A 17,479-nucleotide genomic window follows, 5' to 3' on the forward strand; every position below is an offset into this window, starting at 1 on the left:
TCCGAAGGTTGCAGGAACAGCAACTCATATCCCGCTTGGGAACCCTGCAGCCCAATGGTATCAATGTGGATTTCACAAGCTTCAAAATCTTCCCTCCCCCCACTGCATCCCAAAACCAGCCCAGCTCGTCCCTGCCTCCCTAACCTGTTCTTACTCTCACCTATCCCCTCCTCCACCTCAAGCCGCATCTTCATTTCCTGCCCACTAACCTCATCCCGCCCCCTGACCTGTCCGTCCTCCCCAGACTGACCTATCCCATCCTTACCTCCTCACCTATACTCTCCTCTCCACCTATCTTCTCCTCTATCCATCTTTGATCCACCCCTCCCCCCCTCCCTATTTATTTCAGAACCCTCTCCCCATCCCCCTTTTCTGATGAAGGGTCTAGGCCAAAAACGTCAGCTTTTGTGCTCCTAAGATGCTGCTTGGCCTGCTGTGTCCATCCAGCTCCATACTTTGTTATCACAGATTCCCCAGCATCTGCAGTTGCCATTATCTCTGAGTGCAGGCTGATAGCCAGGTTAAGTCTTTTTTTGAATAAACCATATTCATTGTTAACTTATTAAATGGTTAGTGAAGCGCCTTGGTTTAGCTTCTGTTAGGTCCTTTGGTTATCATGTCAATACTCTGTCTCCAGTCAAACAGGATTCGAACCATACGATTGGTGTGGAGTTTGGGTCGAAGGTAGTTAATGTAGGGGGCAAGACAGTTAAACTACAGATCTGGGACACAGCGGGACAGGAACGTTTCAGGTGAGTTGATCAGGTGCTCTCTTTATTTTTGTTTGTGGTTGCTGTGGTAGCAAATTATATCATTTGTAGGTTATGTAAAGTAGCTGAATATTAAGACTCAGCCTACTGTTTTTTTCTGTCGTTTTCATTATTTCTGTCTGATGCTAATTTTGTTTGGAAATACTGTCCACAACAAGGTAAAGAAACTAGGCTGTGGTGAGAGTGATTGCTCTTGACCTAAAGGCTCCAATCGGCTGAGTGTGCATCAAGGAAGCCTAGCATTAGAACTCTAGAATTAGGGAAAGGCCTCCACTGGATCGATTCATACCTAGTACAGAGGAAGATGGATGTAGTTGTTGCAGGTAGTCTCCTTAGCTTCAGGCCAACTCTGTAGGAGTTCCTCGGGGTATATGCTTCCTCATCAGTCTGTACAGAGGTATTATTACCTACCTCCAGAACAGGTGAGACTTGAACCCAGACCTCCTGACCTACAGAGAGGTTACCAGGCCAACGATCTTCAGCAGCTTTGTCAATTGCTATCCTGCTCATGAGATCAGTGGTATGGAAATTGGCAAAAGGACTGTATAATGTTTGCATCATTCACAACCACCACCTTCAGTGCTTTGTCCAAATGTTGCTCAACGTGGAGAAGTACTGGTTCATCAGACCAGGGAAGGAGATGGAAAATGGTAATCAGCAGGAGACTTCTTTTGCCCATGTTTGATCTTGAAATTTCATGGAGTCTGAAATCAACATTGAGCACTTCTTGAACAAATCCCTCACAACTGTATACCACTGTGCCGTGATCTCTGTTGGGTTTTTCCTTCCATTTGGGAGAAGACATACCCGGGGATGGAGATAGTGCTCTCTGGACATTGTGTTTAAGATACAGTTCCTTGACTGTCATGCTGTTGCTTGACTAGTGTGAGACAGCTATCTCAATTCTGGCACTGGTTCCCAGATTTTATTCAGGAGGATTTTACATGGTCGACGGCCAATTTTTGCCGTTGTCATTTCCAATACTTTCATCATGTCAGGTGGTCCGTCCGATTTCATTCCTTTTTTCCTTTCTAGTGATTGATACAACTGAATGGCTTGCTAGGCCATTTCAAAGGGCAGTTAAGAGGCTACCACATTAGGCTACCACATTGCTGTGGGTCTGGAGTCACATGTAGGCCAGGCCAGGTAAGGACAGCAGATTTCCTTCCCTACAGGATGTTAGCCAAGCAGATGGGTTTTTAACAACAGTCCACAATAGTTTCATGGCCATCATTAGCCTTTTAATTGCAGATCTTTGTTGAATTCAATTTCCACCCTTTTACAGTGGTGGGATTTGTACGTGATCCCCAGCACACAACCCGGGTCTCTGGATTATTAGCCCAGTGACATTATTGTGAGATCTCCCAAAATTAACATGTCAGGAGTTGTTTTTAAAATCTGTTGGATCCGTCCTTTTCTATTTGAGCATTGTGTGGCATTTGATCGCGACTAATGACTTTTACTACGAATTAAAATGAATTAATTCTGGATGTTAAAAATTATCTAAGTGTATTGTAGATTGTATAGTAAACATTGTTCGTTCAGAACCATGGAATAAGGTTGTTGGCTTGCTTGCTGAGTTGGCTGTTTATCATGCAGATGATTTGTCACCATGCTAGGTAACATCGGTGTGGCCTCCAATGAAGCAATATTGTTCTACTCTGCTTGGTATTTATATGATTCAGTCTGTTGAGTTGGTTTGTCATTTCCAGTTGTGTTCTGCATGAGTGTATATATATATGGGGTCTATTTCCACATGTTTGTTTATTGCGTTACGGGTTAAAAACCAGGCCTCTAGGAATTCCCGTGCATATCTTTAGTTGGCTTGAGCTAAGATGGTCACTTTGTTCCAGTTAAATTGATGGCAGTGCCATGGTGAGCCAGCCAACAACCTCATCCACAACCTGAGGTACAAATCTTTACAAGAGCTGTGGAATCTTGTGGTTTTATTCTCATTGTTCACTGGATCTCATCTTTTGTCTGCCTTAAAAATAAAGATTATTTAGTATTAAGTTCCTAATCAGATCATGACATAAAGTTGGGAGTCTGGTCATAGCATTGGTGAGTGATGGAAACATCAGATCAGATGGCCCTTTTGGAAACTCTGCACATATGAGTTTCTGGTGAGAGGAAGGTTGAGCTTGGCTTTGCTTCTGACAGATAAAGACACCTGTCCATAATTTTAAAAAAGTCTGTTGGAAAGGTGCGCACATTCAGAATAGGCCCACTAAAGAGCCCTGAATCATATATTGGTGTTTTGTGGAAGGTGGAAAATGATAAAATATAATTAACTTCGCAGCTAGTGTTTCTCTAGTTCTGTTTCTTGACCAGTTTAAACAGTTTTCCTACACAATCTACCAATGCTTCTCTGAATGCAGTTGATAGGCTTTATGACTGACAGGACAGCTGATTTGTCGTAATATTCCAGAACAATACTGGGTTGCTAGAATAAGGTGACAAATTTATTTCCCTTCAGGAGTTATACCAGCTTTCAGAGTCGTTGTCCTCAATATTGTTCGATATTTAGCAGCAGAAAAGTGTGAGACAACAGGCATGCTACATCGAACAATGTCCAGTTCAATAAGCAAAAAGCACCTAAGTTCACACCTAGTGTTAGAGGCCAGTGTTGATGAAGATTAGACAATTCTGCATAAATTCCCCACTCATTCCCTCCCCACCAAACCCAAGACTGGAACCACTCATTATTCATGAGCCTCCTATTTCCTCTAATACCTAAAGGTAGTACCTACTTGTATTTTATGAATCCTGTGAATGCAATCATTCTTTGGTTTGCTGAAATGACCACTTTGCAATTATAAACTTGCAGTCAATAGGCAGTGAACATAGGCATTTGGTTATTATCTCACTAATTGGGACCAATTATGATACCCTTATTGCTGCTCCTGCTGAGACAACTTAGCTCAGCATCGACCTATTTGGGTTGTGTTATTGGTCTGCTGAACCCAACACAGTTTTTTACATTTGCTGACTTCTTTCAGAGGGTATTACCTCATCTCTGTCTGGTCTCTTTCAGATCGGTAACACGGAGCTACTACAGGGGAGCTGCAGGTGCACTTTTGGTATATGACATTACAAGGTGTGTACACAAGTACTTTTCTGTATAAAATGCATAATCAGGTGTAGTTTAACTTTCAAGCTATCTGTTTGAAAATGGGAGTGAAACATATGCCAGATTTCGTGACACCCGCGTGAACATGAATAAATTTCTTTCCCCTTCTGTCCTCTTTTTGCTTCCATTGTTATAGATTTGGGCAGTGGCCATGCCTAACTGGTCATTCGATAAGAGTGTTAGCCAGCAGAGGACATCAGTCCCATGGGTGAACACATCAGTGAGAATCCCTGAATAGTGATGCAGAGTGGTAATACAGATGTTGCAGGAATAAGCACTGGCTGTAAAATCAGATTGACTTTGACTTTGACTTTGACTTTGACAGAGGATGGTTGCAGCACAGAGCATGGAGTGAAACAGGGATACCTTGATTTCAAGAATGAGTGTGTTATTTTATAAGGAAAAATTGGACAGGCTGGGCTTGTTTACAGTAGAATTCAGAACCAGGAGTGATTTGATTAAAATATAGAAGATCCTGAATAGTCTTGTCAAGGTGGATGTGAATGGTGTTTACTTTTTTGGATGAGCCTAGACAGAGGATTGAGACACTTTGGAACCCCGTGCCTCAGAATGTGGCGCGGTCATGGTCATTGAATTTTTAAAGGCAGAGATAATTAGATTCTTATTAGCCAGGGGAGTCAAAAGTTATTGGAGCGAGGCAGGAGTATGGAAATCAAAACACAAACAAATTAGCCATGATCTTATTGAATGGCAGAGCCAGTTTCGGCAACATGACCATAAGACATAGAAGCAATAGTGGGGCCCTTCAGCCCATCAAGTCTGTCTGCCATTCAGTGAGATCTTGGCTGATCTTCAACTCTTCCTTCCTACTTCCTCCCTATTAGCCTTGATTAAAAATCTTTTAAATTCAATATTATATATACTTAGCAATGTACACACTATAGACACTGATAAAGTATTTAGTAGATTAATTACCTTCAGAAGAAATTCTCCTCACCTCTATCTTAAATGGTGACCCTTTTAGTCTAAGAGTTTGCTAAATGGTCCTAGACACACCCATGAGAAGGACGCAGCCTCTTAGCATGTATCTTGTCAAGCCCCCTAAGAATCTTTTATTTCAATAGGCTCACCTCTCATTCTTCTCCATTCCAGCGAGTATGTGCCCAACCCATCCATCATCTCCTCACAAGAAAATTCCTTCAACTCTGGGATGAACCTAGTGAACCTTACCTGGACTACCTCGAATGCTACTATAACTAAAATAAGGGGACCAAAATTGTTCATAGTATACTTGGTTTGGTCTAATTAGTGCCTCAAATACTAGAGTCTTACAGAATGGAAACAGATCCTTCAGTCCAACTCATCTGCAGTGACCAGACATCCCAATCTGACCTAGTCCCATGTGCCAGCATTTGGCCTGTATCCCTCTAAATCCTACCTATTCATATACCGATCCAGATGCCTTTTAAATGTTGTAATTGTACCCACCTCCTCCACTTCCTCTGGCATCTCGTTCCATATACGAACCACCCTCTGCATGAAAAAGTTGCCCTTGAGTCCTTTTTAAATCTTTCCCCTCTCACCCTAACCCTATTTCTTCCAGTTTTGTACTCCTCCAACCTAGGAAAAAGACCATGGCTATTCACCATATCCATGGCCATCATGATTTTATAAACCCTAGTAAGGTCAGCCTCTAATGCTCCAGGGAAATAAAGACCCAGCCTATTCAGCCTCTCCCTATAACTCAAATCCAAGACTTCCCTCTTTAAATGATCCATTCCCGTTGAAATAAAGACAGTCCATTTTCCTTCTGTATTGCCTGCTGAATTTGTATTCTAGCTTTTTCACAGCTTGTGCACTGGGACCCCACATCTCCTTGAGCTGCAGTTATCTGCAGTTTTTCTCAATTTATTCAATAGTATTCGACTCCTCTGCTCTTCCTGCTAAAATGAATTAAATTATAGTGGGCCAGCATTGATCTTTGTGGTACCCCTACTCGTTACAAATTGCCTCCTGAGAATGCTACACTATTCTAACTCTGTCTTCTGCTAGTTAGTCAATTCTCTATCCTAGGTTAATTACTACCCCTAACACCATGGGGTCTTAATAAGCAGCCTTACACTAGTACATTATCTTTTAAGAAATCCAAATATATTACACTACTTGTTCCCCTTTATCTTGCTTGTTCACTCTTCAAAGAACTGCAATCACTTTGTCAGGCAAATTTTTCCCTCTTGAAGCCGTGCTGATTTTTGGTTATATTACGTATTTCTAAATGCGTTGCCATTCCATCTTTTGTAAAATACTCTAGTATTTTCCCCAGTGACAGGTGTTAAGGTAACAGTCCTGTGGTTACTTGTTTTAATTGAATAAGTGTGTTTATGTTGGCAGTTTCCCAATTCTCTGGGACTTTCCCAGAATTTAAGGATTCTTGGAAGATATAATGGGTAAGGGTTGGAGAAAAGACAGGAGATTGGCACAAGATAATTCTAATTCGAAGAGCCAATGCAGAAACGATGAAATGGATAGCTTCTTCCTGCATTATAATAATTCTGAGATTGTGAACCCTGGCATTGGGCAGCCTTTGAGACTCGCACTGAGATAACAGTATCTATCCTGCCCCTTACGGCTTTTACATTCCCTTCTCCTGCATGCTTAAATGGCTGACTATACCCATAGTGTTGTGGTCAGTTTTCTCACCCTTCCTGCGTTCCTGCTCTTGTTCATACAGTGCAGAATGGCCTACTTCTGCTTTGAATTTGTAAGAATGTATGCACAGACTCTTCCTATTTATATGGCATTATGTCATTCTGTTCGTTGTAGTTAATTATTGAACTACCAGAAAAGCATGTGCCTCTCCTCTGGAAAAGGGTATCTGAAAGGTAGTCCAATAAAGGTTTTTAAAATTATGAAATAATTCAGGAGGGTAGACTTGGGTTGGTGTCTGTCTTTTTGCACATTCCTGACCATCAGTCTACCACTGGCCACCAGGCCTTAACTGTCTGTGTCTTGACTCTGGAATTCCATACTAAGCATCTTTTCTGTTCGCTCCTTTGAGACTCACCTTAAAACAAACTTAAATATAGTGCTTTTAATGTAATGACAAATACCAAGGCTCTTCACAGATATCATGAAACAAAATGTCACGTAAGGAGTGTCAGAAATCTTTATCTTTAACTAAACCTCTCGGTCAGATATCCCAAAATCTCCTCCTGTAGTTGTGTCAAAATGTAGTTGTTACAGCTGTAATGATGCACCTTGAGATTGTTCACCATGTTAAAATAACCTTTTAAATGTTATGGTATCTAGAGCCACAGGATTATGAATGAAAAATATAAACAATCTGCTAGAAGTGTTCAGACAAACTGGTAGCATCTGTCAGCGCAACCCACCATCAAAATACTGCTCCCATTAAAAGGGTCCAACCAGTCTCCATCTCACATGATGTCCCTGGAATCTTTCTAACTTGAGTTTACCACCACATTTAAACAACTTCTTCACTATTGTTCCCTTTAGAATCTCAGAATCCCTACACTGTAGAAGCAGGCGATTCAGCCCATTGAGTCCACACTGACCCTCTGAAGAGTATTTGATCAAAATCGTCTGATTTCCTGTGGCTAACCCACATAGCCTGCACTTGCCTGAACACTACAGGCAATTTAGCGTTGCCAATCCACCTAGCCTGCACATCTTTGGACTGTGGGAGGAAAGCAGAACACCTGGAGGAAACCCACGTAGAGACGGGGAGAATGTGGAAACTCCACAAAGACAATGGCCTAAGGGTGGAATCCAACCCGGGTCCCTGGTGCTGTGAGGCAGTAGTGCTAATCAGTGAGCCACTGTGCTGTCCAGATAAAAGATGTTCTTCTGGGAACTGAGATAATGGGAACTGCAGATGCTGGAGATTCCAAGATAATAAAGTGTGAGGCTGGATGAACACAGCAGGCCAAGCAGCATCTCAGGAGCACAAAAGCTGACGTTTCGGGCCTAGACCCTTCATCAGAGAGGGGGATGGGGGGAGGGAACTGGAATAAATAGGGAGAGAGGGGGAGGCGGACCGAAGATGGAGAGTAAAGAAGATAGGTGGAGAGGAGAGTATAGGTGGGGAGGTAGGGAGGGGATAGGTCAGTCCAGGGAAGACGGACAGGTCAAGGAGGTGGGATGAGGTTAGTAGGTAGCGGGGGAGGTCAAGGAGGTGGGATGAGGTTAGTAGGTAGCGGGCGTATGGCATCAATGTGGACTTCACCAGTTTCAAAATCTCCCCTTCCCCTACTGCATCCCTAAACCAGCCCAGTTCATCCCCTCCCCCCACTGCACCACACAACCAGCCCAACTCTTCCCCCCCCACCCACTGCATCCCAAAACCAGTCCAACCTGTCTCTGCCTCCCTAACCGGTTCTTCCTCTCACCCATCCCTTCCTCCCACCCCAAGCCGCACCCCCTGCTACCTACTAACCTCATCCCACCTCCTTGACCTGTCCGTCTTCCCTGGACTGACCTATCCCCTCCCTACCTCCCCACCTACACTCTCTCCACCTATCTTCTTTACTCTCCATCTTCGGTCCGCCTCCCCCTCTCTCCCTATTTATTCCAGTTCCCTCCCCCCATCCCCCTCTCTGATGAAGGGTCTAGGCCCGAAACGTCAGCTTTTGTGCTCCTGAGATGCTGCTTGGCCTGCTGTGTTCATCCAGCCTCACATTTTATTATCTTCTGGGAACTGACATGGCTCCTAGCTCTACCTGACTGTTTGTACGAAATCTGGAAAATTCCTTGTTCCAGTCCTATTCGTACCCTTTCTTGCCTCTTTTTTTCAATATGTTAACAACTGCATTCATATCATTTCCTGTCCCTGCCCTGAGCTGAAGCATTCTGTGATATTTGAGAAATCAGTTATAAGAAGCATCGATCTGTAATGGTAACTGTTTCTTTCTGCATTGATGCACCCAGACCAACTGAACATATTGATTGCTTTGATTTTATTTCAGATTTCTAGTATGCACGGCACTTTTCTTTGGTTATGAACATAAGAAAGCCATTAACAATTCTAAAGAGAAACTCACGGACAATTTCTTGGCCCAAGAGTAATGATAGTATGAAACTGGCTATTGATTGGAAAAGTTGCAGCGAATAGCTTTGGTCCCTTTTCAGGGGAGGCTGGATAAACATACAATCACTAGAGGAATGGCAAAATTTGTTAATCAGTTGATATAAAGTAAGGTGTGGGGGGTGGTTATGAAGCATAGACACTGGCATAGGCAAGTCAGCCATTTCTGTGCTGTAATTTCTATGTAATAAAGGTTTATTAGGGAGATTACATGCTGTACTAATATCACATGAAGGATAAATTGGGACTGAGAGCTGCAATGTCTTGGCACTCATTCCTGCTGTTACTTGCTGTCAATTCTGCTGCATGTATGTGTTATCATGTGGTCAAAACAGGATTGGGCCTGAATATGATTATTTCCAGCGGCTTAATCATTATCTGTACTTTGCCCTGGTGCTAAACAGCTGAAAATGTGTTTTTCCAAATACTGCTCGGAATTTTGATGACTCACATACCAGCAGTTGATACATTGGGATGATTCTTGCTTTGCAGGGTGTCTCATTTGAGAATCCGCAGGCTCAAATACTAGATGAGACCTCATTTACTGTCAGTTTTTGTACTGGTTGTTTGTGTTTAAAGGACGCTTGTGACTCGGTGGTGGTGTTTGTACCTCTGGGTCAGAAGGCCTGTTTTCAAGTCTCTTTTTGCTGCGGAAGTGACACAACTTGTTTGAAGAGCTAGTTAAAAATCATTCTATTTCAGATGGACATAGATTGGGCAGTAATACATTCCACCATTGTACTGCACTGGAAATGCCCTTCAGACGTTGCAATGTATCAATGGTAATAAACCCAATGACTGCAACATAATCTGCAAAAGATATTGTTAATCTGGGGGGAAAAAAAGCCCCTTCACTCATAATGCACTGAATAATTTTAACACCAGCTGTTGTTGTCAACGAGTAGCTAAAAACTCTTGAGCAAAACTCTAGGCTTTGGAGCGGCGCACGTGGAATTCTGTGACTTCCGAACCAAATAAGCTGCTTCAATCAGTAGCTTGAGTCGAGAAATATGGTTGTCCTCGTAGTGAGAGGAAATTCTTCATGCAGGAATCTCAACCAGGGCCCCTCTGGGGGAGAAAAAGCATCAGCATACTGATCTTCTTGAGGCTTGTATTGGTACCTGTAATAACCTTACTACACCAATTCACTGTCAGCATGAATACTGCCTTTTGCATGATAGCTTTATCCATTACCTCTAATGATTCCCTTGACAGACACTGGCTGCTTTTCAGTAGTGTTATCTAGTTCAGAATGATGTAGTGCTAAAATTTTTCTCTCCAAAAAAACCCACCCTTTCCATAAACAGTTGAATCTCCGAAGTAATTGAAACTTCAAGTCGTCTGTAATGTAAATGGAGTAACAGTGCCAATAATTGCTCTCCCACCTTCCTGCTGACTGTTAAAGTAGTAAAACTGTTGTTAGACCATATCATTGAGGCTAAATCTAGTAGCTGAATTTATTTGCACACACACAATGTCATTAAGTCGTAATGCATAAGAAGTGCATGTGATATAATTCCCCTTAAGTAAACATTTCCAAATGGTAAAAGGTTCTTTTATTTTCAGCCCTTACAATAATGTTTATTCAAATTAGTCTTTGAACTATATTATAGGAAAGACTGCACAGTACCTACCAGTCTGTTTGACTGCCTACCATGCGTAGGAAAATAAAGATCGTAAGCAAGCCTCACCAGTACCTGAGCAGGTTTACTCTGTAGATAAAGTTCTTTAATAGCAAAGTGCTTGATTATAACAATTTCTAATATTTTAAAGATAAACAAATGAACTGTGTCCTTTCAGTCACTTGGTGGATTTGTTTGTCCTTTTGCAATTATTCTTTGTGCCTTTGGGGCCATTTTCACTTAAAAATATTCATTGTTCTTTCAAGAATCAGCGGTCAATTATCCTCCTCTTTTGTACAAACTGTATCCTAACCAACCCATATCAAACAAGCTCCTCTTCTCTTTGAAACTGGGGAGTATCTGAATAGTATTTTGCACTAAACACCAGTTTAAATCATCTGTTATAATGACTCAGCTCTGGTGCCACTTTATGCTGTCGTTTTATAAATCTCATTCTGCCTAAATTTTTCTCAAGCACATAGTTGAATTCTGTTTCTGACACTAAATCTAGGTGTTTTTCATTGCCTTTTTAAAAAAGACATTGTTTACTCAAACCTACCAAATGCACTGCAGTCCTGGTGTCAGCTATACAATAGTAATATCTCCAATTCTCTTAACTTGTTCCTATTCTTATCAGTGCTTCATTGTGTATGAAAGAATTGTTTAAGCCATTAGGTACTGAAGCACAATTTGAATAACCTAAACTATGGTAAAGATAAAATACTGCAACTGAAGCATAAACAGAATTACTGCAACTACTGTTGCCAGGCAGCATCTGTGGTGAGAGATGGCTGCTGGCATGAAATGTTCATTCTGTTTCTCTCTGTAGATGCTGTGTGACTTGGGTATTTCCAACTTTATAAGTCTGTTTCATAAATCCTGGACATTACTTTGTTTCCAGTCAAATGAACAAATGTGGTCACCCTCAGCTTACATTTGTCTTCCTTCCCCATCACTCCCTTTCTCCCAAATCACCGTTAGACACCTACTGGTTTGTTTTAGATTTCCATCAGTCCAGTTGCTCGTCAAATTGTACTAGTTTGACTTGTATTTGTATGGTATCTTAAATGTAATAAAACATTCTAAAATTCTTTGTTAAGCTACAGATCCGAGGAACTCGTACTGAGTCTATACAGTCTTCCAGTTATGTCTTCTCTGAAGTCCTGTGCTTGGCCTTGGTCACTAAGGCATTTTAGGATTATCCTGGCTTTAAATGCAGCGGAGAGAAGTTCAGGAGACTTGACTTATTGTGTTTACATGACGATGAATCGCAGGCTATGAAACCTCAGGCCACTAAACTTGTAAGAGGACTTCATAGAAATTGTGGTCCTAAACAGAACTGAGCAATGGAGCTCAGAGATAATGGGAACTGCAGATGCTGGACAATACGAGATAACAAAGTGTGGAGCTGGAAGATAACAGCAGGCCGACAGCATCTAAGGAGCACAAAAGCTGATGTTTCGGGCCTAGACCCTCCTTCAGAAAAGGATGAAGGGTCTCGGCCCAAAACATCAGCTTTTGTGCTCCTAAGATGCTGCTTGGCCTGCTGTGTTCATCCAGCTCCACACTTTGTTATCTCTTATGAGCAATGGAGCTGGTGCATTTACAGCTAAATTGAACCTCAGGTGTAGGACAAATAGTTAGGAAACTGATAAAAGCAAAACTTCCCAAACTGATGGCACGAAGCATTTCAGCATGATGAACTGCATGTGGAGCGGCCTGTAGTATTAGAGGCAACATTGGAAACATTGAAGTTTAAGTGCTGTGACGGGAAGACTGTTGGCTTTATTAGAAAGTGAGTAAGATTGACCAATTGGCCTGGCAACTGCACAGATGTTTTCTGAACTGGTGAAGATAAACAATATGATTCCACACTTGTAGTTGAGGGAGGAAAAACAAGTGAAGCCATTCAGCCCATCATGTTCTGCAATTCATTTTTTGGAATGCACTTGAGCCAGATAGCCTGCTCTTGTGCTGTTTGTTAATGCTTTGTATCATTTATGCGCCTCGGTTCAGGAGCTGTTCGTACCCTTGCCCAACAAAAATAATTGTAACTATTGCCCTTTGTTTCCCTGTTATGTGAAGCCGAGAGACCTACAATGCGCTTACAAACTGGCTGACGGATGCCCGGACGCTTGCCAGTCCCAACATAGTGATCATTCTCTGTGGGAACAAGAAGGACTTGGATGCCGATCGAGAGGTCACGTTTTTGGAGGCGTCACGCTTTGCACAGGAAAACGGTAACTATTTACCCAGTCAAGCTGAACATTTTCGTTTTAATCTGTACAAACCAGTTGTTGGTTTTAATCTGGCTAAGCCAAGACCTGCCATCTGGAGAAGCCTGTGACAGAGCGTGGAAAAGCTTTCATAAGGATCAAATTTTGTTCTGTCCCAGTCCCCAGTTTTCATCCCTTCTCATGCAAGCACTATCTTACCCAAAGGACTTTCTTCAGTAGCCATAGGCATTACAGTTGAGCATTAGTTTGGCTCTTTTCAATGTCCACAGAAGTCACCTTTCCAGCATCAGTCATTAACTAATGACCTGTTGGGGGTGCTGGTAACCATGGTGGGTGTTTTATGGCTTCTATCCAAATTAAAAGCGTTTGTTTTTGTCCTGGCTCAGATCAGGAGTAGAACATGGGACCACTGGAAAACTCCTAATCAGGTACTGGAGAAAAATAAACACATAACCAAAGCACCCAACCCAGTAAAGGAACAAAATCTGAGCCCTGTTCTTGTGTTTTACGTTTTGCTAACCTGCGATTCTAGGCATTCATCTTGTCAGTCCTTTTGCAAGCCAGCCACCAGGAGGTTTACAATGAGTAAGACATGAACCTTTATTGTCCTGTGAAGAAAAATCTTTAAGTCCCAGCAGTCAAATAGCTACCATCAATTACACATTAACCAGTTTGTGTCTGTATGTGAATTGTTTTTTTGGAAATTTGTTTTAATGGGGTGTATGCGTTACCAGCAAGGCCAGTGTGTTTCCCATCCCTAATTGTCCCTTGCATGACTGACTGCTACAGCATTTCAGAAGATAGCTCTGAGGGTCTGGATTCACATGCAGACCCAAACGAATAAGGGCAGTTGGTGATCTTCCCTAAACAACATTAGTAAACCAGGTGGGTTTTTACAACAATTGATAATTTGGTTACCATTATCAAGGTTAATTTTCAATTGCAAATTTATTAACTAAATTTAAAATTATATGATGAGATTTAAGACCATGTCCCCGGAGCATTATTAAAAGCTGGATAGACTTGTTGGAGTGATTCTAGCAGATTTAAAGGTCACAACCTGTGGAAGTAGGGAAGTAGTCATCAGGAAAATGCTAGAACCAAATAAAAACTTTAAATAAAAATTGGTAAGATTGACCAGCATCAGCAAGGGATTATGAAACGGAAATCAACTTTGACAAATTTCTTGGAATTTTTTTGAGGATGTAGTTAGCAAAGTAAATAAAGAAAAGCTAGTGCATGTGATCAATTCCTCTGTTGTAAGGAGTTTTACTAAATGGATGCTTGGAGTAAGCAAATGATTTATGGGGATAGCTTAGACAGTTTGGGCTTGTTTCTGCTGTAGTTTAGAAAAGTGAGGAGTAACTTGATTGGAATGTATAAGGTCCAAAGTCAACCTGGAAAGGTTGTTTTCTTTCGGCATCTAGAAGAGAGGTCTGGCCTCATTTAAACCTTGTTCTCAGGTACAAGTGTCTTACAGGACTTAACAGTGTAGATATGGGAGGGATGCTTCTCATGCCTGGGCATGCCTAAAATCAGTGGGCACAGTCTAGGAATAAGGGAAAGGTCATTTGAAAATGAAATGAGATTTCTTCACTGAGAGGTATGCGTCTGTGGAATTTTGTGCCCCAAAGGGCTGTACAAGGTCAATATTGAGCATCGTTCAAGACTGAAATGTCTTGTTTCCTTGCTGTATGACTTTATGACTCACAAGGTCTTTTGATTTTCCTTACACAGAGCTGATGTTTCTGGAAACCAGTGCACTGACTGGAGAAAATGTGGAAGAAGCATTTCTGAAGTGTGCTAGGACCATTTTAAATAAAATTGAATCAGGTAAAAAAAAAATTACATGCCTTTTGTTTAAACCTGCTTTTAAACCACCATCTGCACCCAGTTTCTCCTCCCTTGGCTTTGCTGAAGAGCAGTGACAGTTCTCGCTTAGTCAAAAGTGCTCATTCTTTACTTGTTAGTCCAGATGCCACATTATTTAACTACAGCAAGTATCACAGTCTGATATCCAGGGTAAGTAATCTGGTTGTGGATCCTGACCAGTAACAATTTATAGCATGTATAATGTACCTGACTGCTAACATTGTCTGTCTGCCACCATTACCTCTGACTGATCCAGATCTTGCATGATAAGAGACTTCACTTTCTTTTCTTCAGCTGAACAATTAAAGAGGTGGAGCTGCATATTTTTGGATGAGACTTTGAACCAGGTCTTCTGATTCTAGTGAATTGTTAAAGATCATGCTATTTGAAAACAGCCATGGAATCCCACTGCATCATTGCTGTCTCAACCCAGTGGCAAAATGGCTGCCACATGTGCTTAATGGCCTTGTGATTCAGAGTAATTCATGTGAAACAGAGATTTTGGTGCTTTACTGTTTGACATTCCATCTTCTTTCTTCTAAGCCTGAGCTCAGCAAAAACTCTGCCCACGTTCTAACTTGCACCTCATCCTCTTCACCCCTATACTTGCTATCCTCTGTTGGCAAGCATCATCTTAAAATTCTCATCCTTGTGATGGGAGAGTGAGGCCATGAAGGAATTCTGTGTATAGATTTTCTCACATTCTTGATTCACTTCACTCCCAGTATTGGCTGCTCTGCCTTCAGCTTTCGAGACCCTGATCTTCCCTAAGTCTTGGCTTTTCTACATCCTTCCGGTCTTAGAGTAGTTCATAAGATCTACCTTTGCTCAAAACTTTTAACCTACTGTCTCAGTGATATGCTTGTACTGCATTATAGGTGTAAAATAAATAGGTGGTTAGATCTTTCAAGGAGGTGAAAGAGGATGCTGTATAAACACATGCTTTTTAATTATATTTAAACCATCAGCAAGATGATGGGATAATGGGAACTGCAGATGCTGGAGAATTCCAAGATAATAAAATGTGAGGCTGGATGAACACAGCAGGCCAAGCAGCATCTCAGGAGCACAAAAGCTGACGTTTCGGGCCGAGACCCTTCATCAGAGAGGGGGATAGGGAGAGGGAACTGGAATAAATAGGGAGAGAGGGGGAGGCGGACCGAAGATGGAGAGTAAAGAAGATAGGTGGAGAGAGTATAGGTGGGGAGGTAGGGAGGGGATAGGTCAGTCCAGGGAAGACGGACAGGTCAAGGAGGTGGGATGAGGTTAGTAGGTAGCTGGGGGTGCGGCTTGGGGTGGGAGGAAGGGATGGGTGAGAGGAAGAACCGGTTAGGGAGGCAGAGACAGGTTGGACTGGTTTTGGGATGCAATGGGTGGGGGGGAAGAGCTGGGCTGGTTGTGTGGTGCAGTGGGGGGAGGGGACGAACTGGGCTGGTTTAGGGATGCAGTAGGGGAAGGGGAGATTTTGTTTGCTCCACACTGCCCTCCAACCCCACCACACCCGGCACCTTCCCCTGCAACCGCAGGAAATGCTACACTTGTCCCCACACCTCCTCCCTCACCCCTATCCCAGGCCCCAAGATGACATTCCACATTAAGCAGAGGTTCACCTGCACATCTGCCAATGTGGTATACTGCATCCACTGTACCCGGTGCGGCTTCCTCTACATTGGGGAAACCAAGCGGAGGCTTGGGGACCGCTTTGCAGAACACCTCCGCTCAGTTCGCAACAAACAACTGCACCTCCCAGTCGCAAACCATTTCCACTCCGCCTACCATTCTTTAGATGACATGTCTATCATGGGCCTCCTGCACTGCCACAATGATGCCACCCAAAGGTTGCAGGATCAGCAACTCATATTCCGCCTGGGAACCCTGCAGCCATATGGTATCAATGTGGACTTCACCAGTTTCAAAATCTCCCCTTCTCCTACTGCATCCCTAAACCAGCCCAGTTCGTCCCCTCCCCCCACTGCACCACACAACCAGCCCAGCTCTTCCCCCGCCACCCACTGCATCCCAAAACCAGTCCAACCTGTCTCTGCCTCCCTAACCTGTTCTTCCTCTCACCCATCCCTTCCTCCCACCCCAAGCCGCACCCCCAGCTACCTACTAACCTCATCCCACCTCCTTGACCTGTCCGTCTTCCCTGGACTGACCTATCCCCTCCCTACCTCCCCACCTATACTCTCTCCACCTATCTTCTTTACTCTCCATCTTCGGTCCGCCTCCCCCTCTCTCCCTATTTATTCCAGTTCCCTCTCCCTATCCCCCTCTCTGATGAAGGGTCTAGGCCCGAAACGTCAGCTTTTGTGCCCCTGAGATGCTGCTTGGCCTGCTGTGTTCACCCAGCCTCACATTTTATTAGCAAGATGATGGGACTGTCTTATTTCTGATGGACCATACTGTTAGGTTGGTAAGGGGTGATTTTTTGATGAGTGAGATTCTGAGCTTTTGGGTTCCCCACAATTCTTGGTTTACTGAGGTTGTGAGGCTTAGTTTACCTGGGAGGATCTCTCCTGTGGACATGCTGTCCAGCCATTCTGGTTTACTGACTCTCAGAAAACGTTGGGAGTGAGTCAGGTCTTGTACTGTTATGTGACTTCATCTGTTCCATAGACCCCTCCTGTCCCTGGAAATTAACTGAACCCAGCAAGTAACCATCTCTTCACATCTTACTAAGGAAAAGAACTGGCACTAAAGATCACACATGCTTTTAACATAAGTTAGCATGATTCAACCTGCATTCAGTGTACGTTTGTAGCAATGTCTTTTGGCAGCGT

The 17,479-nt window shown here is 42.9% G+C and overlaps 1 protein-coding gene across 3 annotated transcripts in view; it reads left to right on the forward strand.

Moving 5' to 3' along the window:
* Window positions 1-17,479, forward strand: part of rab4b (RAB4B, member RAS oncogene family) — a 50,674-nt gene that overhangs the window by 21,317 nt on the left and 11,878 nt on the right. For all 3 annotated transcript variants that reach the window (XM_048522213.2, XM_048522212.2, XM_048522211.2), the window contains exons 3-6: window positions 638-752; window positions 3,805-3,867; window positions 12,673-12,827; window positions 14,562-14,657. In XM_048522213.2, coding sequence (XP_048378170.1) covers window positions 638-752; window positions 3,805-3,867; window positions 12,673-12,827; window positions 14,562-14,657 — 429 coding nt within the window. The remainder of the gene's footprint in view (window positions 1-637; window positions 753-3,804; window positions 3,868-12,672; window positions 12,828-14,561; window positions 14,658-17,479) is intronic.

Source organism: Stegostoma tigrinum, chromosome 39 (assembly GCF_030684315.1).
Source record: "Stegostoma tigrinum isolate sSteTig4 chromosome 39, sSteTig4.hap1, whole genome shotgun sequence".
NCBI lineage: Eukaryota > Metazoa > Chordata > Chondrichthyes > Orectolobiformes > Stegostomatidae > Stegostoma > Stegostoma tigrinum.